At 38.6% G+C, this 22821-nt stretch overlaps 1 protein-coding gene across 1 annotated transcript; it reads right to left on the bottom strand.

Moving 5' to 3' along the window:
- Positions 1 to 116: 116 nt before the first annotated feature.
- Positions 117 to 22544, bottom strand: LOC107721491 (multidrug resistance-associated protein 1-like). Its single transcript, XM_016529518.1, has 31 exons — positions 22464 to 22544; positions 16758 to 16934; positions 15821 to 15946; positions 15074 to 15211; positions 10732 to 10857; positions 10566 to 10627; positions 10345 to 10476; positions 9926 to 10132; positions 8478 to 8655; positions 8241 to 8402; positions 7675 to 7767; positions 7139 to 7342; positions 6905 to 7051; positions 6732 to 6819; positions 5539 to 5608; positions 5290 to 5416; positions 5030 to 5206; positions 4715 to 4882; positions 3926 to 4109; positions 3766 to 3838; positions 3562 to 3679; positions 3049 to 3256; positions 2649 to 2959; positions 2366 to 2565; positions 2155 to 2281; positions 1954 to 2055; positions 1693 to 1839; positions 1451 to 1609; positions 1186 to 1352; positions 906 to 1100; positions 117 to 817 (listed from the first exon to the last, which is right to left on the bottom strand). Exons 1-31 carry the CDS (start codon positions 22503 to 22505, stop codon positions 709 to 711), a joined length of 4524 nt encoding a protein of 1507 aa, XP_016385004.1. The 5' UTR covers positions 22506 to 22544; the 3' UTR covers positions 117 to 708.
- Between the last annotated feature and the right edge of the window lie 277 nt (positions 22545 to 22821).

Here is a 22821-nt window from a genome sequence, read left to right as displayed (position 1 = left end):
TAACACTCCAAAGAGAAAGGAAAACTTGAAATCGCATCATATGACCCCTTTAAAGGATCTTTCTCACATCATAAATATCTTAAAATAGATTAATCTTTTCACCTTTATGAGAATTTAGGGTTTAATGAGCTGATATAATTAAGAAATTCATGTAACAACCTGAAAAGGTTCAAGTAGAATTGTGACTAGTTCTGCAGCTGTGTTATGCCAGGATCTACAACAATAAACTACAAATTTCCACAAATCTTCACTTTGACAGCAGTGAGAGGTGGTGAACATGGCTGTGCACACCCTCTGACCATCTGAAGTGTGCATTATATTTACCTACTGAACACCTCTACGGTAAGATAACGTTACTCAAGTGTTAGTATTCTGAGATGAGACTGTTGACGACATGAGGAATCAGTCTGTTCTTTTAGCGCCTCAGATCCTAGTTAAAGAATCAGCAGGTGAATGCTGAAGCACACCACTTCTGTAATACTGGAGAAAACGTGGACACCTGAACAGCTATTACTGGCAAAACTTCTTCACCCTGAGCTTTGTGCTTCTCTTGTTTGAGAAGGTAAGATATGCCCTTTAGTAAGTTGTGTAATGAAAAGTTTCAGGTAGTCTGAGCAGGTGTATTGGTGAGATTTCTGCACCATTTTTATAGTCTCTCCTGAGGGAAGAGATGATTTTGTCATTGATGGTTCCTCTGGTATTGAAGGTTCACACTAGCCCAGCCTCCCGGCACATTTGATAGAACTGACCACGCTGAGAGATCAGATTAGTTGGAGAGTCCATTTCTGTGATGTGCCCTCTGTCCATCACAATCACCCTATTGGGAACAGTTGAATAGGGTTGAATTATTGTCAGTAATCATAATCATATTCTTTTTAGAAATAAACACGTGCTCTTTGTTATACCTTGTGTAGTCCATGATGGTGTTGAGACGGTGTGCGATGGTCAGAACGGTGCAGTCCTCAAACTGAGTTCGGATAGTGGACTGTATTAAATTGTCCGTCTCCAGGTCTACAGCTGCAGTGGCTTCATCCAAAACCAGAATCTTGGTCTTCCTGAGGAGAGCTCGAGCCAGGCAAACCAGCTGCCGCTGACCCAAACTGAAACCCAGAATATCCAGTCAGAAACTGTCATACTAGATTTTAGTCAAATGAAGAATAAACATTGTTGAGAAGTTGTTTATACCTGAGATTCTCTCCTCCCTCTGAACACTCATGGTTGAGTTTGTCAGGCAGGCCAGACACAAAGTTCTTGAGACGAGCGAGTTCCAGAGCTCTCCAGACCTCCTCATCAGTGTAGCCATCAAACGGGTCCAGATTCATACGCAAGGAACCAGAGAACAGCACTGGATCCTTGGGGGAAAAAAAGTTGAAAATAAAACGCTCAAAGTTTTTTTTTTTTTTTTACGTTTGTCAAGGTATTCGATCCTTTTTTCCATTTTCAGGTGTACCTGTGGGATAATGGTGATACGAGACCTCAGTTCATGCAGTCCAATCTCTGCAATGTTTATCCCATCTATGAAGATCTTTCCTTTTGCCGCCTCAAGGATCCGGAAGATTCCGAGAGCAAGAGATGATTTTCCGGCCCCTGTTCTTCCCACAATTCCAACCTGAATAGATTCAGTGAATCGCTTAGAATGTAATAAAAAATAAAGCACAAATATGACACAATGTGTTCAGATGTTATATTTACTTTCTCTCTCTCATTAACACTGAGAGAAATTTCTTTTAAGGCCCAGTCAAGACCCCTGCGGTACTGAAGTCCATATTCCTGGAATCCAATGGATCCGGATTTGGGCCAGTCTGATGGGAGTGGACTGTCCTCGATTGCCCATGGTGCCTGCGACAACCCAAGACTAACTCAGTGACCTCAAGAATGAACGTAAAAATATAATTTGGTCGCTTTATATAAAGGAATTCATGGGGAAAAAAACAGCCTTCAGACCAACATTACCTCTTTTGTTGTTTCGGCATATTCCTTCACTCGCTCAACAGACACAATGTTGTTTTCTACATCTGTCCATGCCCGCACAATCCAGCTCAAGATCCCAGTTACCTGCAATGTAATTTTTCTTGAGAAGTTGTTGCCTAATAGGCTTGCCTAACATGTGTGGTTGTCCAAAGATTTTCAAAGACTTTTTGATGAGTTTCCTACCTGGAGAGAGTGCGACACAGCCAGTCCCACGATTCCAGGGCTTAAAGTTGCCCTTCCCATAACAGAGAGAATAGCTGCAGCAAGGACTAGCAAATTACCCAGGAACTCTAGATTTACTGCCAGCCACCTATTGGAATAACATTAAAGATATTGTATAGAGTTAGACTGGATTAACAGTACCAACAATTAATAAGCCAAGACTGAATCTGACCTGGTTGCCACAAATCTTGGGAAATAGGATGTTTGATTGTGGTCCACTCGGCTGTTAGCCAGTAGGATAAACCTAGACTGTTCTCCAAAGGCCCGAATCACACCGGCTCCTTGGACTGTCTCATTGAAATGAGTATAGATGGGTGATCGACTCACCGACTCCAGTCTACGCAACTGGCAGGATGTGGCCACGTAGAAGCTCTGAAAACACAGGAGAATAGATGTCAGACTGGTGCTTCTTGGTATGATACTCTTGCATGCTGAGCAATCTCCTAGTAGCATACCTGGATAAAGGCATAGAGCAGAGTCAGTGGCAGTATGATCACTCCTGCAAAAGGAGTCGCCATCAGCACGATAATGCAAACCTCCAGAAGTTTGAACATATAGCCCAGCATCATCTTCAGCCCATCAGGGATCATGCAGTCAATGGCGTCTATCTCTTTAGAGAAACGATTGAGAAGATTACCACTGGGTGTACTCTCAAAGAACGACATAGGAGAGTGAAGTACATTGTTGAGAAGGTCCAAATGAAGATGCCGGGATGCAATTATTCCTCCAAGTGAAATGGCCACAGTAGTGCCAAATATTGCAATTCCTGCAATACAACAACACCGTTAATGATCAAGAACAATACAAAGTCCAAGGATACTCAATGAGGGTTGAGGAACATGAGAGATTTCGAACCTTGTGCAAAGCCGAGAGCTCCAAAAACACCAAGCTTCAGATCCGTGCCGACTTGTGTTCCATTTACAACCGGGTCATCTGCCCACAGGCTTAGCCAGTAGTTGTAGGCCAGTGAGGCAGCTTGCTGGAATGCGTAGAGGAAGATGACGGGGATGATGAAGGCCAAGCCGATGGTCCTGAAGTACTCCACATACATCTCCAGTTTCACCTATGTGTGACCCATTATGGAGAAGAACGTGTGAGGAACGACACTCTGGATGATAAAGTGCACTTTCAGGCTATATTATGGTGTTTGGAACAATGAAGCTCAAAGACCTGTAATCAGGGGTTAAAATTAGATCTCTGTGGTGACATGAGAGTATCTGAAACCCTTGTCGCTGACCCGTAGCTGAACTTTAAAACTGACCTGCCACTCTAAATCTTTGGCCTTTGGTATTGAGTTACATGTGAAGGTATATTTTGATGTGTCTACCCATTGTTTGAAATGTCTGTGGATGTGGCTCTATTACTTACTCGGCCTGTATGAGCTTTGTCAGCCTGGGTGAGTCTCCCAACTTCCTCCTGGTCCTGCTCCTGTTCTGTGTCAGATATAGCCTCCATGGTTTGTATACTGGCACTTCCCATGTCTCCGCTTTATTAAACAAAATTGACAGCAAGGTAAATATGTGCTCCTCAATAACATTTGCATTTTCATTATCAAAACTTAGTGACTTTTACCTGATGAGTTGCTCCTGGGAGAGGTCAATAGAGAAGTCTGTCATGCTGAGACGAGATACTGATTTTCTGGTCCCTAAAACAAGGCGAATCTGCATTTTAACTGTCAACATAAAAAAGTGTTGTTGTAGTAACTCATCAAGCACTCATTCTTTTAGCTTACCTCTGTTGGTGGCACTTTCCTTGCGTTCGCTAACGGAAAAAGCTTTAACAAAGTCTGCAAAGGTGTTCTTTCTACTCAAAAGCTCGGCATAAGAGCCCATCTCCGTGATTTCTCCATCCTCCATCACCAGAATCAGGTCAGCCTGGGGCAGGAAGCTCAGCCCGTGGGTCACCAGAACCCGAGTCTGTTTTAGCAAGCATTGGAGAGCATCATCAAGCAAGCTATTTAGTTTGTTATTTCAAGCCTGAAAGGTTCCCTTTCCATTCAAAATCTGGAAATTGAATTCAATTGGCTACATCCACAGAAATTTGAATTGGAATGACAGGAAGAGAAATTTGCTAAATTGCAGTCTAATCTATCTATCTGTCTAATCAATAAACCTTCAAAGCTTTTTAAAGATTTTTCAAAAACAATTTTACTTCTGCTTCCTTACATTCAAATTAAAATTGTGATTCTGCATCCTCTTTGCTACTTCAATTTAGAATGTAGCAATTCACATATTAGATTTTAAAGGGATAGTTCACCCAAAAATGAAAATTCTGTCATTAATTACTCACCCTCATATTGTTCTGTAAACCTGTAAGACCTTCATTCAACTTCGGAAAACAAATTAAGATATTTTTGATGAAATCCGAGAGCTTTCTGACCCTCCATAGACCCTGAAGTTGAACAAAGGTCTTACAGATTTGGAACGACATGAAGGTGAGTAATTAATGACAGAATTTTCATTTTTTGGGAGAACTAACCCTTTAAGGTCACATTTTATCTTACTCGTGTTTTAATGTTTACCTTATTTTTAAGAACGCCATTAGGTCCGATGACCTTTTCAAAGATGTGCTGACCCACATGTGCATCCACAGCTGACAAAGGATCATCCAGAAGGTAGACATCAGCCTTCCTGTAGACTGCACGTGCCAGACTCGCTCTCTGTTTCTGACCTCCTGACAAATTCAGACCCTGTGAACATTGTAAAAATGTAGTGGGAGTTTAGTCATGACCCTGCTGATACCCTGCATATTTGGTGTTTAAAAAATAAATTATATTTAATACCTTTTCACTTTATTCTATCATGTCAGAATCATTCTTACAGAAGTCTATTTTTACCTTCTCTCCAATCTCTGTGGCATCTCTTGCAGGTAGGATCTCCAGGTCTGGTAGGAGAGCACAGGCCTCTAACACCTTCTGGTACCAGCTGTCTTTCCTCTCACGTCCAAACAAAATGTTGTCTTTGAGAGTGGCGTTCTGGATCCATGCTTGCTGAGGCACGTAAGCCACAGAGCCCTGAAAGAAAGTGTTAGAAAATTTATATGTGGAATATGTGAATGATGCCAATATATTTTTAGTAATTTTTCTGAATGATTTACCGATACTGTGATGTGGCCACTTTTCTTTTCCATTTCTCCCAACATTGCAGACAGAAGAGAGGATTTTCCACTGCCCACGTGACCTACCACAGCCACCAGTGAACCCCGCTGCACTTTGACATTGATCCTGCAGAAATTAACCATTGCCAGATTATCATCTTTATATGTTTAGGAATGGTGGACCTACTGAGATCTTTCAGCAGTTATTTCAATTTACAGTAAGGGATAAATATATTCAAAGGCACCGACCTCCTGAGACATGGTGTGCTATCTTTAGACCAGCTGAAAGTACCGTTGTCAATAACAACACCATCAATATCTGACAAAAGGAGGAAATAAAGAGGTGAGTTTTTTTATCATTTACACACTGGCGTTCCAAACCTCTATGATTTTCTATACTCTGCAGAATATTTAAAGATTTTTTTATGCTCTATTTAGTGCAGTTACAATGAATATTAGCTTAAAAAGGACACAGAGATACCATAAAAATATCATAAAATTGGTCCATACAACTCTTGGACACTACAGTATATTTTAATAAATATTGTGAAGACATATAATAGCTTTGTGAGAGAAACAGACTAAAACAGTTTTCACTGAAACTAAACTGTTTCAGAAATGAACTGAATCTGAATTTCTATCATGAACCAAACTTAGTCTGATTCAGTTAATTTCTTAAACAGGTAGTTTGGAAGAAGTGTCATATAGGTTTGGAATGACTTGAAGGTGAGCAAATGATCACAGAAATTTCATTTTTGGGTGAACTGTCTCTTTAAGTGTGTATTGCATTTGAGGCTCATAAAACAATTCCACAAGTTAATGAGGCAACAGGGTGATGATAATTATTTAGGTTAATACATTTCCATAATTATTTAAAAATCATCCATGGGATATTATTATTCACCTGGCTCTGTTATTAATGGTATTCAGATTCAGAAGCAGAAACATTTTCACAAAAACTTCTCTTTGACCTTTAATATAAAAAGTTGCATTTTTAACAAATCAATTTTAAAATAGGCCTTTAACACACAAAAATGTGGAAAAGTTATATAAATATAATTACAGCTCCAAAGCTGAAAATCCCCTTTAACCGCTGCATGAAGTCATCATGCGCATTTCAGCCACTACCAACACCCACCTCATAGCCACACAATTTCCTTGTAGTGTTTCTCGAATTACAGCTTTTAAATTCAAATAAGCTTGTCTTGCAGAATAACTGGAAAAATATTCTTCAAGGTGGGTCTTTTTGGCAGATTAGTAACTCGTTATTTTTGTTTTTGGCATGCCAGATTTTGTTATGCCATTTTAAATTAAAACTCCACCATCACATTAATCGGGAAAAATCTCTGTATTGCTCAACATGTATTAACAATGTTGGTCAGCTTATAAACTGTTGTATGTCAGAGCAAAGTCTGAAAACTATGACAAGTTAATGCACTCACCAGGATGGTAGGGAGCTCTCTCCACGCTATCCAGTTTCAGCTCGTCTTGACAGAGAAACTTCCCGAGGCGTTTGAGAGAAACCACAGCCTTAGAAACAAAAAAAAAACAAAGTTATCTTCAAAAGTTTCTTCAAAAATATAAAAACATAAGCGTTCAAATATTTGCTGCTTACCTGCATGGTAGTGCTCATTGCAAAGGGCAGTTGACTGAGTGGAGCTTTGAGAATATTGATAAGAGCCATGGACACAAAGACCTTCTGAGCATCCAGAACATGCTTCTCATCAATCAGCACATACACCCCAAACATGGCAAATGCAATCTGAAGGCAAAGTGGCGTACATGATAAAACTCTACAGTTGTAAGGACTATATTAATGTGTCAAGATGATGACGATGAGGAAATGTACCAAGAAAGTGGAGGAGTTGAAGGAGGCGATGGATATGGAGTAAAGAATCTGAGACTTCTTCAGAGCATTCAGCTCTTTTTCCCGATAGCCAAGAACACGTTCTCTGAAGGCATTCTCCCAGGCGTAAAACTTCAGGATCTTTATTCCGCTCAAGATCTCGTTCATAAGCTTAATGCGTCCGTCCATGTACTTCATCTGGACCTCCTGAGAGCAGCAAAAAGATGCGAATTGAGAATCGCGCAAGCAAACTTGTTTACGAGACCAGACAGAAACCAATATGGGCAAGTTTAAATTCTTTGGATGTTTGAGACGAGGCAAATAAAGACATTTCAATTTTACAACAAAGCAAAATCCTGTGGTTTCTACCATGTTCATAACATCAGAGAAGCAAAGGGCAGACTGTCCACATGCTCGTGTTTTAAATCATTTGTAGGCATGAAGCAGTTCCTGGGACGACGTGTACCGACACAACCTCAGTCGCCACAGCACGAATATCATCATGGAAATTTGACTGAATGGAACAATATAGACTATACCTGGAGTTTGCTTCTCATTTTGGCAATGAACCCATTCAAAGGGAAGATGAGAATTACAGTGGCGATGCCAGCCAACGCAGATGGGCCGAGGCGCTGTACAGGGGTCAGACATTTCAATTAATGAATTTTAGATCTGTGCTCTCAGAAATATTGTGCATAAAATTGGGGTACAACAGCTTGTCACTTAAAGGGTCATATGTGTACCTTTTTTAACCCTAAAATGTTCATAGTTAGTAATAGTTGTACTTGATAAGGTACTAATTTGTCCCAGTACCCCTAAAGCAGGGGTCTCCAAACTCGGTCCTGGAAGGCTGGTGTCCTGCAGAGTTTAGCTCCAACTTGCCTCAACACACCTGCCTGGAAGTTTCTTGTACGCCTAGTAAGACCATGATTAGCTGGTTCAGGATGCCGTTTTATTAGGGTTGGAGCTAAACTCTGCAGGACACCGGCCCTCCAGGACCAAGTTTGGATACCCCTGCCCTAGAAATACAATTTTGTGCATTTTTTCCTACCGTATAACAATCCAACATACTGTAGAAGAAAAATAAACAAGCATCTGTTCTCACCTGCCAGAGGAAGAAAAGACACAAGGCGATTTCAATCGGGGCCACCCACACTGCATTGAAGTACACCACGAAATCCATGAGTTTCTGGGTGTCAGCCGAAACCAAGTTCACTATCTCTCCAACTGTACATGTTCTGCGGGCCGCGCTGTTGATGACCAGAGACTGTGGAGACCAGAATGTATGTGAGAACCATTATATGCATCTTTGCATTTGCTAGCAAACCTTTCAAAGGCCTACCTTCCTGTACACTAGGCCCATAACTGCAGTTTTAACCCTCATGCCTACTGTGAAGCATGCATACATGTACTGATGGTTGAACAGGGACTGCAGACAAGACAATAGGAACATCAAGAAGGCAAAGAGGTAACCCTTCCACAAGGGGGCGTCTTCATCCCTCACAAAGCCAAGCAGTAGACTGAAGAACAAGAAACACACCAAACATAAGCCAAAGATAAAGAAACTGGAATGTGAACATAATTTATGACTATAAATATGAGCCTTTCTAGACCTGATACAGCTGAGCCTGAACAATATTATCCCCATGCATCAAGGTTTCTGAGAGTGCCACAGTTCCTGTTGTTCTGAAGCAGTGAACCTACCAATGTGCTCTTGGCTTGTTATATGCCAGACAGAGTGGCTTAATTTGATGATCCAAATCCAGTTTCTTCTGAGCGATAGCTCAGCCACAAAGAATATGATGCTGCAGTGAGCAGACTCTGCTAAGTGTTGTGGACTCGTGGTGCATGGGGCATAATTAACAGTATGTGGCTGCACCACAGCAGGATGTGCTGTTATTCCTGTCTGTGACGGGAGTTCACACTCAAAACTGAGAAAGGGCAACAAGTTCACTTTACAACTGTGTGCTAAAGGTCTTGCTCTACATTTGCACCCAGGCATGTGTTTTCTTATAAAATAACATTCAAAACTGATATGTAGATATTTCCCAGATGTAAAAATATGTTTTAGTCTCAACTGAATAAATGATTTTGAAAGCACTCTTTTTGTTTTTACACTCAAAGAAATTAATCATATTTTAAAATGTTTAAAATTATTCAAATTTTATGGCATTTTTACAATCAGTAACTGTGCACATATGACTTTAGAATTTGTAGTACAGTAAAAAAACTTTTTTTTTTACACCTACATAGACGATTTTTAAAAAAAGATTATTACTTTTATTCATCAAGGATCTGTTAAATAGATCAAAATAACATTAAATACATTTATAATGTTACAAAAATTTATTTCAAATAAATGCTGTTCATTTTAACATTCAATAAAAGAGAAATAAAAATTAAATAAAATTTGTGGTTTCTACAAAAATATTAGGTAGCACAACTTTCAATATTGATAATAATAAGTTTCTTGATCATGAGTTCATCATATTAGCATGATTTCTGAAGGATCATGTGACACTGAAGACTGGAATAATGATGCTAAAAATTCAGCTTTACCATCACAGGAATAAATTACATTTTTAAAATATATATATTTTTTAAAAGGGAATAGTCATTTTAAATGTATTTGTAATTAAATGTAGCCTTGGTGAGCATAAAAGGCTTCTTTCAAATACATTAAATCTTACCAACTTCAAACTTCTGAATAGTAGTGTATCTTACACTAAATGCCACATGTTATATACAGTTTCATTTTACATGCCATGACAGCATTAATGTGTCTCTCACCTTAACACTTGTGGTATGGAGAACATGAAAGCATCTTGAATGACCAGACAGAGAGTTCCAGTCAGAAAGTAAGGGCCAAAGTTTTTGGCTAGCGTCCGGAGCAGACAGAAGCCTGAGATTTGTTCTTTATGAAGTTTTCTGAGCAGTTGCGTCTGCTCGCTCAGTTTATAACCAAGAGCTTGTGCTCCATTCAGAGCGCTCTCTTGCCTTGTTTGAGGGAGAAAACACAACATTTTTATCCAGACTTTAGTCTCTGGTATATTGGTGCAAGCATTGCTGCAACAAAGTAAAGAAGTTGTGCTTTGTTAATTAATAATACAAATAAATCAGTAGTTATGAACAGGCAAATTACGGACATCACATATTTTCATCACCTCAGGATGGAAGACATGCAGTTAAGGAAACAGCAGGTGTCTTACTGTTGCATTTTAGCCCATTGCTTGGCCCACTCTTTCTCCAGATCACAAATTATTTTTTCAGATGTATCCTCTTCTCGTAGAGACCAGAGGTCTTCAGCTTGTAAAGGTGAGCGGTAGCCCTTTACCGCCAATCTGGGGAGCAGGAATATGTGTGTTTCTCAGTATCTCATGGGTTTTTATTCTGCAGACCTCAATAAAATCAGAGACAAAAATATGGCTACCTGCCGTACCACCAAAACAGTACTTTTGAAAGGAAAGAAGCATCCTCAACTGGACATGGGTTCTAGTGGAAAAATAGTATGTCCAGGTATTATTTTTTTACCATGTTTCAAATATTTATTTACTAATTTAAAAAAAAAATCCATCATAACACGAAAGACACTGTACCTTTACATATACAGGTTTAAGAGTCGCTGGGCGCTGATCAGCGAAACAGCTGAGGATGAGCTGAGCCAACTGGAGAGAGAAGAATGTGAAAAATGCCACGAATCTCATCGCATCTGCAGAGAAACCCTGTAACACACATGACTGGTTATCAGCAGAATGTAGACAGCAGTGTGGAGCACATCACACGAATACGGTACACTCATTCTAAAGCAATTGGAAGCAGAAATGTTTCTTTTTTCCAATGTTTTATTGGTATGAATGTTAGATAAACTAGTATATAACATTAATTAATTGTCTGTGTCCCTCCTCTTTAAACTGCAATTTTGGCCCATCACACCACAGAATAAAACCAACATAATCTTTGATATTGAACTCTTTGAGATTTTATATCTTAAATATTGCACAATCAAATGGACAAATGGACATTCAAAATGTTTTTTTTTTTTTGAAAAGCTGACTAAATAAGCTTTCCATTGATGTATGGTTTGTTAGGATAGGACAATATTTGGCCGAGATACAACTATTTGAAAATCTGGAATCTGAGGGTGAAAAAAAATCTAAATATTGAGAAAATCGCCTTTAAAGTTGTCCAGATGAAGTTCTTAGCAATGCATATTACTAATCAAAAATTAATTTTTTTAATAATTACGGTAGGAAATTTACAAAATATCTTCATGGAACATGATCTTTACTTAATATCCTAATGACTTTTGGCATAAAAGAAAAACCGATAATTTTGACCCATACAATGTATTGTTGGCTATTGCTACAAATATACCCGTGCTACTTATGACTGGTTTTGTGCTCCAGGGTCACAATGTATGTATGTATATTGAAAAACCTTGACCTAAGCAGTAATAAACTCTGCTGTTTTTTGGGACAAATTGAACTATGTGACAAATTAATTATTAAATAACGCTCAATGTATTGATTCTCCCCTTCTGTGGAGACAACCAACTAGGCATATAAGTGGTGTATACACATTTGCCAGGGATTTCCCAAGGAGTCATAACCACATAAGCTGCATGCTTCCTGTGGGATCATATCCATATTTTCTCTTCCGTCTGCCTAAGCACCAGGACTGATCTGAGATCAGCCGCCCACTTTGTCTCACCGCAGTGTGCGGAGGAGGGACTGGTGGCTGATTTGGGGAGTGTTCTTTTGGGGATGTTGCCTGCTGTTCCCCTCCCTTCCTTTCAAAGCTATTTAAAAGCGAAGGAAAGCGAGGAAAAGAGGGAACGCCCCGCCCCCGCGGTGATACCGGTGTTACCGGTGTTGTCACACGCCGATTAACCGGTGGGAAAATTTCCTCACCGTCACAACCCTACAGCGCATCTGCTTTTCAATCAGCCAAATAGAAGCAATTTGACTAGTTATAGAACTCTATTTATAAAATTCTAAAATAATTCTACTTATAAGTAATGCTTCTGTTTGTATTGTTGTTTTACAGTAATCTCAGTTGTTGTTCGGGACAAAGTTTCACCATGTTGTGTTTGACCTGTTTGTGTAGTGCTCGATACAAGGTTCAAGATTTGTTCGAGAGAAAATATGCTGAGGTCAGGGTTTTAGGTTCAAAACAGCTGGCCTGCCAGAGGCCTGGAGCTGCTATTGAAAGTTTTACAGGGGCCACCAAGGGCATCCATGCCTATGGGCTTCTGACAGAAACTGTGTCAAATGGCCATGATACGAGAGAAAGTGGCAGTGCAGGCCTCTTTAAGAATATGTAAACACAAGCTTAATTTACTCAAATGGTCACAGTCCAAACTCTGGACACCACAATGCTGGATACTGTGATTATTTGTCCGCCACACTGTACGCTTAAACAGTTTAAAGAAACTCAAATTGGTCAGGGAACAAATCCTCCCACAGTGTGGTATGAGAGGACCAAGCGCTAGTTGTTTTGCTGTTGCTGTTGGACCCACTGCCCACTGGCAGAGGGCTCATTTAGGTCACAACAGATCCCACCACAAACCAAGCTTCAGTTCAGCCTCCCTATGTAAACGTATGGACTGTCATCACTGAGCTGTATGAGGCTTCATTATTGTTTTTTATATTTCCTTACTGTATTTTTACTTCCTCACTGTACTTAAGGAGCCTACATTTTAGTTCAATTATGTTTTTAAACTTTCACTTTTACTTCAGTATATTCCAAAGCATAATATCTTACTTTTAAACTCCACTACATTTCACTAAAACGTCATCTTGAACTGAAGAGCCGCCATGAGACACAATAATGATCTCCAACTCGTGAACGAATGAACTTTTGAAGCGTTTGAATTATTTGAACCGATTAATTTCAAAGATCCTTTTGAATCAGTTACCAAATTTCAGTGAATGATTCGGGAATCAGTTGAATCAGTTCACAAATTGCAAAGAATGATTCACAAAAGAGTCATGACTAAAATGAATGATGAACCAAGGTTAATATGATCCACAGAAATTTAAAGTCTGAAGGATTAGACTGATAGCTTGAAAAGTAAGTTGCTAATGCTGAATTTAAGTCTTAAATATGAAATATGAAACTCATATTTGATTATCCATGACGGTAAGTTTGTGAACTAAATGTGGTGTAAAGGGGTGATTGTATGAAATGCTTGAATGGCTACTTTAGGTACAGCGCAAATCAATGCCTTAAACCTTATTGCAAAGTGTAACCACGTAAGTGTAGTGATATATATGTAATAAAATACTAAACATATATTTATAACATTTTATAAAGTAAATCTGGTACATTTGTTGTGTGAGAAGTGGTTTTTAAATGTTGATATTTTGTTCACTTGCAGACTATTGTAAGTGAATTGCCTATGGGTTGAGTCCCTTTTTTGTTGCCACACTGTCATCACTATTCATCAGTTATGGTTGCCACATAATATAAATATATTACAAAATATGCACATAGCCTTAAAGATTATACATTCCACGCTCAGTATGTGTGTGCAAACTGTCTCTGCATGTGAGTTACATGTATATTTCCCTCTCCAATGTCAAGACGTTGATTGTTGCGTCTGTGACAAGATGCAGTGAAATAATTATGGAGCGGGAGCATCACAGCAGGCCAGAGACAGACAGACTGAGGGAGAAGTATGGGGATCCGCAGACATATGCGGCTTCTCCTATCAGTCTGAATCAGCGCTGATTGCGACTGGTCTCAGCACAGCCTCAGCTCCAGACAAAGAGGGCATTGAGGGAACTGGAAAGGGAAAACCGACAGGCTGCCCAGACGTCAACGCTGAGAACAGCACCATCTGTAAGCACTCTGTTTACGCACCGCTGTGTTAGACTCTCAGACACAACACAGATAAATTTAGAGAGTGTTATTGTGTAACATTCATTAAAAAACCATGCGAGAGTCCGTGTTACGCTTGCGTGAATGGAGAATAACACAGCATAGGAGATTCAGAGTTTAGGGCAACAAGTCAAATTCACTTATTTCTTTTATAGTCTCAAAGCACCATTAATGGCTGTTAAAATAGAAACTCTATACAAATAGGAGTCAAAATGTCTGTGACTGCAAGTATAAATGCCTCTATTTTGTATTTTTCCAATTTAATCTAGTATTTTGTAATAATTACTAATTATATTGGGAGCAGCACTCAAGATAGAACAAGTGTAATCTTCATGTTATTTATTTATTTATTTTTTTAAATGCTAAAACTTTCTGCATGGGGTTTAAATTTTCAGTTTTAAAGTAGATTTCAAATTTTCATTGTACTCTCAGATTTTACGCCCGCTTTATATTGGGTGAACTCGGGTCTGTCAAAATATCTCTCAGTTTTTATTTTCATTTTTTAATCAACTAAAATATTGGTAAGATCAGAAAGCCTGATGGAAAAAACTGCATTTTTTATGCTTCCAAAAACAAAACAAAAAAAAAATGGCTAAAGACACATCTCTTCCATCTACACTTGACCCTCTAACACTTGCATTCTCAATTCTATTTGTATTCTATATACTTGTTTCCTTTGTATTATAAAAATCTTGTCCATCTAACACTAGCACTCTCTATTCTATTCTAATCTATTCTATTTCTTTTCTATCTACTTGCTTTCTTTTTGTTTTAAAAAAAGGACCCTCTAACACTAGCACTCTCTATTCTAATTCTATTTCTATTCTATCTACTTGTTTTGTATTTACCAAAAAATATATATATTTTCTATCTGCTTTTTATTCTTTTTATTTATTATAAAAAAGCTTGCTATGTGCACTGTGGTAGACTATCCAGGACTTGTCACAGCACTTATATTTTGTTGCTCTTTTGTTGATTTGATTGCTACTATTGTCCTCAGTTTAAGTGTAAATGTTACATTTATACAATAGTTGGATATACTGGGAATGCACAAACCTCGTCTATGATGGCTTGTATGTTGGCTCTGAGAGGCACCAGTGAGCAGATCACTGCCAGCGTCCAAAACAGAAAGAGAAAGACGGAGGAACGAAAGCCCCTCAGCCTTTCCAAGTGGATCAGCAACACTGCCAGTATCTGAAGACAGTGTATTTCGGTCAGTATGCTAGTCATGGGCAATTTGAGAAATCCAAAACACACTAGAAGAACAGGACAGAATACCATTAGGCAGCTTAGACATGTTGATACAAAAATCTCTCAACCAAAATCTATTGATTTTATACTAGTATGCAAAGACTACTGTGAATGTTTAGTCTGTGTCAGGACTTTAAAATGGACTTATCTTGTTGGGCAGATCTGAAAAAAAAAAAAAAGTAATTTACTACAACCACTGTTGACACTGCTGTCTGCTGTGAGCAGAGGTAAAAGAGGCTTATTTATCCTGATCCCTTCAGGAAACTTCTGCCAGACGTCTAGCCACAAAGAGATTTGTTCAAGCTTAAATATAACAGATCATAAATCTTATCCTCTAAAAGAGTCCCATTAAAAAAATACATAAATCAAAACATAACTTGTATTTCTTAATCAACATGTTGTTATGGTCACAACAGCCATGAATAGAAGAAAAAAATCACTGTCCAGTGTAGCTTGATACCTTACACTTTTACACTGATTACACAATTATGAATATAATTAAAAGCCATTTTTATAGTGGAGATTCAGGAGAATAGTAATTGTGTGATTTACCATGGTAAGGCTGCGAATTATAGGGCTCAGGAGAAAGACCATGTGATGCGCTATGTCTCTGCTCTTTTCCACCAGCAGATAGACCAACTCCAGCAAACCAAAGGAGGCCAGACAGAGACCCAAACCCTACAACACAAACACACAGAGATATGTGAGCATTAACTGCAACACTGAGGTGTCATGCCCCCCCAGAATGTTTTTACTTACACTACTGTTCAGAAGGTTGGAGTTGTACAATTTTATAATGTTTTAGATGCATTTATTTGATTAAAATACAGTAAAAACTGCATTATTGTGCAATGTTATTATAATTTAAAATAGATCTATCTGAATATATTTTAAAATGTAATTTATTCCTGTGATACAAAGCTTGAATTTGTATTGAATCATTACTCCAGTCTTCAGTGTCACATGATATTTCATAAATCATTCTAATAAGCTGATTTGCTGCTCAAGAAACATTTCCTCTTATTAGCAATTAAAAAAACAAAAAAAACAGTTGTGCTGTTTAATGTCTTTGTGGAAATTTTAATAAATTGTTTTCTTCAGGATTCTTTAAAGAAAAGTTCAAAAGAAAAGCATAAAGTTGTATTTACTGTCACTTTTTATGTAATTTTAATGTCTCCTTGCTGAATAAAAGTGTTAATTTCTTTCAAAAATAAAATTCTGACTGACCCCGAAACCTTTGAACAGTACTGTATGCTCTATTAGAATTGATTTACATAATCACTGTTGAACTCGATATGATCTGTTTTTCTTCCCATAGAATCTTTTTTCCTGCCTGCCTTTTAAATGCTCTTTAACGATGTCACCCATTTGAACATTTTCGTGCACATAGCTATAACCTGTGCGTTTTTCAGCGGATTGATGCTATGTTCAATCTATAGAGGTGGTAACTAGAATTCAGTCAAATCTTGATATGACCAGTATGACTCACCGTCTTGGCACAGCAGAGGCTGGATAAAGATATGCGTCCATTGTCATAGAATCTGAGGTACAAGCAGTAGAAAGGGGCACAAACCCAGAGATAGAAGCAGGGGAACCACACCAGTACTGTGTGCTGGAAGCACTGGGTCAGGTCTGGGTGTGCTGTGTACCATGTGACATTCCAGTCCTGAAAACACAATGTTAAACCATTAGTCCTCTCTAACACGTTAACTTGTTACATCAGGATTGTATAATTATTAACAACTACTTAAGCACATTTTACAGCTTATTAGATTTTATTCACTGTTGTAGACCGATATTGTTTCCACTCAGAAGCATCGCCAGCAGCAGACCAATTTTCAAAGCACATAGTGTGTACAAAAATTTATGTTGAGTAACAACTTGTGCACATTGGTTCTGCTGAGTGATAGTTTGAATATCAGAGTAAAGCAAAGCAAAGCTGTGGTCGGTGACAAAAATACTGTTCCCTTTCAGTCGGTCACTCTCGACGTAGTCCATATAGTAGACCCTGTTGAGCTCCTCCGTCCCCTCGGCAGCCAGACGTGGCGGAGCGTCCGGCGCCAGGCCTTCACTCGTTGAATCCTCGAGAACCGGTAGAAGGCTGGGTTCCATATGTAAGGCCTAAGTGGATCCCATATGTGTAAAGTCCACGGTATAGCCTCGAGCCCGTGTTTCCCCGGCAGACTTCTGCCATTCCAAGAGGGTTACAATCACCTCCATTCTTCCACAAAGGAAGCCTTTTCACTGATGGAATTTTTATTTTTCATTTTGACCCTTTGCAGGGATTGACAGGCTATCTGGCCAATCATAACGCCAAATCTGCCATTTTTGTCCGACAAACAAACCAGACAGAAGAGTAGATTAACGTTGGTGGACTTGAACTTGAAAAATGGTGTGTATTGACCTCTTTATGTGGATGAAACAAGATACCTTCTGATGTTCATTCATGTTTATTTCGTGCTACAATTAGTAATGAGGAAGAGATGATCGGTTCACGTGTCGCTTGAACTGAGGCGCTACAGCAATTTGTCATGACACATTAAAGAGCCACAGAACGGTATTTATTGTTTGAATTTCTAAAAAAAAAAAAAGACAAAATTTGAAAGCTGAGACTTTTTTTTAATACCAAAAGTAACCTGTCTGTCGGCGAATTGTCAGTTTTTTCTTTGTATTTTTCACTGTGTGAGAAGATGATGTGTGGCGTGAGAGTGAGAAGGGGGCGGGTCTTTTCGAATGGTCAAATACAACAAACTGGGACTGAAGCTTTCATGCTTCAAAACAGGATGAAAAGCACTATAAAGTATTCATAAAATTAGTCTATACACTATATTTGAAGTCTTTTGTAGTCATACAGTAGCTTTGCGTGAGGAATAGACCAACATTTTGCTTGTTATTCATGTATAATCTTTTCATCCAATAACTGTTCACTGTTGCAAGCATATTGTTTTGTTAGTTATTGGAATTTTGAGGACTGGACTGGTCCGATTTGTGAACAAATCATTCAGAATTGTTTTGTGAACTGGCTGAACTGATTCATTTAAAACCTGGATCAAAAGAATGATTCGTTCATTCCTAAATCAAACGTCTTGCACGAGTTTTCTCATGAATGCGCCATAGTGAGCTGTCATGATTTTCAGCAATTATTGACGTTTTTGGTCTTTATCTCACATAAAATAATGAATTCATATGCAATATATAGCATAAAAGTCACATGGACCACTTTTATGATATTTCATTCATTCATTCTGGCAAAAAAACTTTTTTCACAAATGTTCCTTTTGTGTTCCACAGAAGAACTTATATGAATTTGACATGGTGAGTAAATGATGAAAATTTTTTATTTCAAGTGATCTATTTGTGTCTTCTAGCATTTGACCTTTATTTAGACCAGTATCTAAAACCCTGCAAGTGCAATCCAGACACACACTACAGGTTCAAGATAAGACACTCGGTTCGTTACATGGTTGTTTTGGTCAGGATATGTCCTCATCTATGAGGGGGTGTACTGCGGTCTGGGCCCAGGAAGGGAAAGAGATTCTCGTTCACGTGGCAGAGTCTAGTAACAGTCGCAGTTTTCCACAGGGAGTTCAATGGAGCATAAAGACACCAGCTTCTACCCGTCCTGCATCCTCCAAGACTATGTTTGCACTGGTCTAAACCCAATGGCAACCACAGTCTCAGGAAGTGATTCAGAGTGGTGTGTGTACCCTTCCTGCAAGTGTAGGAGTTCAGACTGCCGGTCAGTACAAATAATGTTTAAAAACAGTTTAAAAATGACACCGTTGATGTTTGGATTTATTTGGAGGACATTTATGAGGATGGCTTGCAATTCACAAATCTCTGGTCATTTCTTTTGGAAATGGCCAGTCGGAAGCTAATAACAATCTCTCACGCTAGCCATAACAAGTTAGTCTAACTTAAGGTTCAAAAGGTTCAGCCAGATTGCTGCTGTCAGACATGCTTCAATGGACATGAGCTTACTACTTTGACTTCTTCATCTCATTCCACATGTTTTCCCAGCAAACGATTTAATATTCTAAGAATGTTGTTCTTATGTACCCATTATGTTATGAAAATGTTATCTTCATAAGTTCTGGAACATTTTCCTTGATTATACAAATGCTCTGGAAAACATTCATTGGGTTACACAGGACTGGACAAAAATACATTCTAACAACAGTAAAATACAAAGACACATTAAAGTGCCACAAAATGGTATTTATTGTTTGAATTTCTAAAAAAAAAAAAAGACAAAATTTGAAAGCTGAGACTTTTTTTTAATACCAAAAGTAACCTGTCTGTCGGCGAATTGTCAGTTTTTTCTTTGTATTTTTCACTGTGTGAGAAGATGATGTGTGGCGTGAGAGTGAGAAGGGGGCGGGTCTTTTCGAATGGTCAAATACAACAAACTGGGACTGAAGCTTTCATGCTTCAAAACAGGATGAAAAGCACTATAAAGTATTCATAAAATTAGTCTATACACTATATTTGAAGTCTTTTGTAGTCATACAGTAGCTTTGCGTGAGGAATAGACCAACATTTTGCTTGTTATTCATGTATAATCTTTTCATCCAATAACTGTTCACTGTTGCAAGCATATTGTTTTGTTAGTTATTGGAATTTTGAGGACTGGACTGGTCCGATTTGTGAACAAATCATTCAGAATTGTTTTGTGAACTGGCTGAACTGATTCATTTAAAACCTGGATCAAAAGAATGATTCGTTCATTCCTAAATCAAACGTCTTGCACGAGTTTTCTCATGAATGCGCCATAGTGAGCTGTCATGATTTTCAGCAATTATTGACGTTTTTGGTCTTTATCTCACATAAAATAATGAATTCATATGCAATATATAGCATAAAAGTCACATGGACCACTTTTATGATATTTCATTCATTCATTCTGGCAAAAAAACTTTTTTCACAAATGTTCCTTTTGTGTTCCACAGAAGAACTTATATGAATTTGACATGGTGAGTAAATGATGAAAATTTTTTATTTCAAGTGATCTATTTGTGTCTTCTAGCATTTGACCTTTATTTAGACCAGTATCTAAAACCCTGCAAGTGCAATCCAGACACACACTACAGGTTCAAGATAAGACACTCGGTTCGTTACATGGTTGTTTTGGTCAGGATATGTCCTCATCTATGAGGGGGTGTACTGCGGTCTGGGCCCAGGAAGGGAAAGAGATTCTCGTTCACGTGGCAGAGTCTAGTAACAGTCGCAGTTTTCCACAGGGAGTTCAATGGAGCATAAAGACACCAGCTTCTACCCGTCCTGCATCCTCCAAGACTATGTTTGCACTGGTCTAAACCCAATGGCAACCACAGTCTCAGGAAGTGATTCAGAGTGGTGTGTGTACCCTTCCTGCAAGTGTAGGAGTTCAGACTGCCGGTCAGCACAAATAACATTTAAAAACAGTTTAAAAATGACACCGTTGATGTTTGGATTTATTTGGAGGACATTTATGAGGATGGCTTGCAATTCACAAATCTCTGGTCATTTCTTTTGGAAATGGCCAGTTGGAAGCTAATAACAATCTCTCACGCTAGCCATAACAAGTTAGTCTAACTTAAGGTTCAAAAGGTTCAGCCAGATTGCTGCTGTCAGACATGCTTCAATGGACATGAGCTTACTACTTTGACTTCTTCATCTCATTCCACATGTTTTCCCAGCAAACGATTTAATATTCTAAGAATGTTGTTCTTATGTACCCATTATGTTATGAAAATGTTATCTTCATAAGTTCTGGAACATTTTCCTTGATTATACAAATGCTCTGGAAAACATTCATTGGGTTACACAGGACTGGACAAAAATACATTCTAACAACAGTAAAATACAAAGTAAAATGATTAAATAAGCAATTATAACTAATGAAACATCAACAAAAGTCCTTTTCAAGGAAAGTTGGTTCACTCAACGGCCACATTTGCAATGCCTCCGGGCAGCTATTTCAGGCACGCAAGACCAACACAATCTAAATGAGAAAATAACTAAATCTCAAATACTGCATTCAAAACCCACATTTACATAACTTTTTTAAACTGCTACAAAAATATGACATCAACGGTTTAATGAATGTTGATTATGAAGCTGAAATAGCATTAAAAATGTGTAGTCCCAGTCATGTCTAAGGACACTGACTGTTTCTATGGGAATGGCAGCTGCAGTGATGCGATGACTGTGCCAACTGGCCATTGGCTCTTTTATTTAGAAGGCGGGACTTTCGTCGTATTGGCCGTTGCAGTTTCTCCCATTCATATATTGTCTTGTATGACTGATAATGTATGAATCATTTTCATCTTAACATTGTATATCTGATAACATTGAAAGATTGTTCTGGTAACATTACTGCAAGAACATTTAGGTTACAAATTTTGAGAATGTCCTGAGAATGTTTCATATTAGCTGGGATGCAAATGTAGCATTTTGAAATCATCCACAGAATGCGGTCAGTTACTTATTGAATGTGCATCATCTGTTCCACCGTCATTGTGAAATGGTAAATATTGCTAAATGCGTACGCTGTACCATGGAGAACCTTATAGTGGGCACAGGGCCTGGAACAACATTTGCTTAGCTCTTTCACACACACCAATATCACTACACCTGATTTTAAATGACCTACTATACTATGCAAAATAAGAGAAGGAGAGCATTAATCTTTTATTATTAACCTGAATTCCAACACTGGTTATCATCTGTAATCATTGTTCAAAATATTGGCTAAAGTACAGTTACATGCACTGCACTCTTAATGATACCAGAGTACGGCTGTTTGAATGTAAACACCCTGAGAAGTTAAATCACACAAACAATCTTTTTACACAATCGCAAAATATGTTCTCACACATGTAACACAGGTTATGTGTGAATTAAACAGAGTAACCTTAAAACTGAACATTTAAGGTCCCGCATTAAATCTTAGTTAATGAATCATTGGTTGAGAAATGCATGACTCACCCCAAATGACTGTTACTGTCAAAACCATGATCACTTACAAGAATAAAGGGGCATAAATAACAGAAATGGGTGACTAGGCACAGTTTGTGTTATCTCACTAGCAAGCAGTTATTTTTTAAAACCTTCATATCTGTTGCACTTCTTAAGTTTTAAATGGCTATTGAATTGATTGAGTTTATCTCATTAGAGTTGCATATCCCCTCTCCATCAGTTATTTGAGACTCACCCAGAGAGGGTCCAGGCCACTGAGACTGCAGAGGGTGTCCATCCAGGTTCTTCTCTTCTTCACTTCACTTCCTGTAGTAAATCCCTGCTCCCTGAATTCAGCAGTGTCCCAGTCTCCTGTCTGTGTAAGTGTGTTTGACAGTAGTTGTGCCTGAGTGTGTGTTTCAGCCCCTTTTTTGCAAGCCAGCCTCCTATGTTCTGACTTGAGTCTTGTCAAAGCTACAGTCTGACAGCAGGTTTGTGTAGCTGTCCTGTTTATGAGCGCTGGCCTGCCAGGTGGGTGGAAGATTTGGACTGTGTAAAACTATCTTCCCTGCTCTCTTTCGTCGCTCCGGCCCACGTGTGCCGAGGCCACAGTA

Source organism: Sinocyclocheilus rhinocerous, unplaced genomic scaffold (assembly GCF_001515625.1).
Source record: "Sinocyclocheilus rhinocerous isolate Xijiao unplaced genomic scaffold, SAMN03320098_v1.1 scaffold481, whole genome shotgun sequence".
Lineage (NCBI taxonomy): Eukaryota > Metazoa > Chordata > Actinopteri > Cypriniformes > Cyprinidae > Sinocyclocheilus > Sinocyclocheilus rhinocerous.
The sequence above is the reverse complement of the archived record's forward strand: the minus strand, read 5'-3'. Positions and strand labels throughout refer to the sequence as shown.

Coding starts and splice junctions, on each gene's coding strand:
- LOC107721491 (XM_016529518.1), bottom strand. CDS start 22,505: ATGGACACCCTCTGCAGTCTCAGTGGCCTGGACCCTCTCTGG. Junction 6,820..6,904: donor CAATGAGCACTACCATGCAG/GTAAGCAGCAAA, acceptor TTTGTTTCTAAG/GCTGTGGTTTCTCTCAAACG. Junction 1,101..1,185: donor GAGGGAGGAGAGAATCTCAG/GTATAAACAACT, acceptor TCTGGGTTTCAG/TTTGGGTCAGCGGCAGCTGG.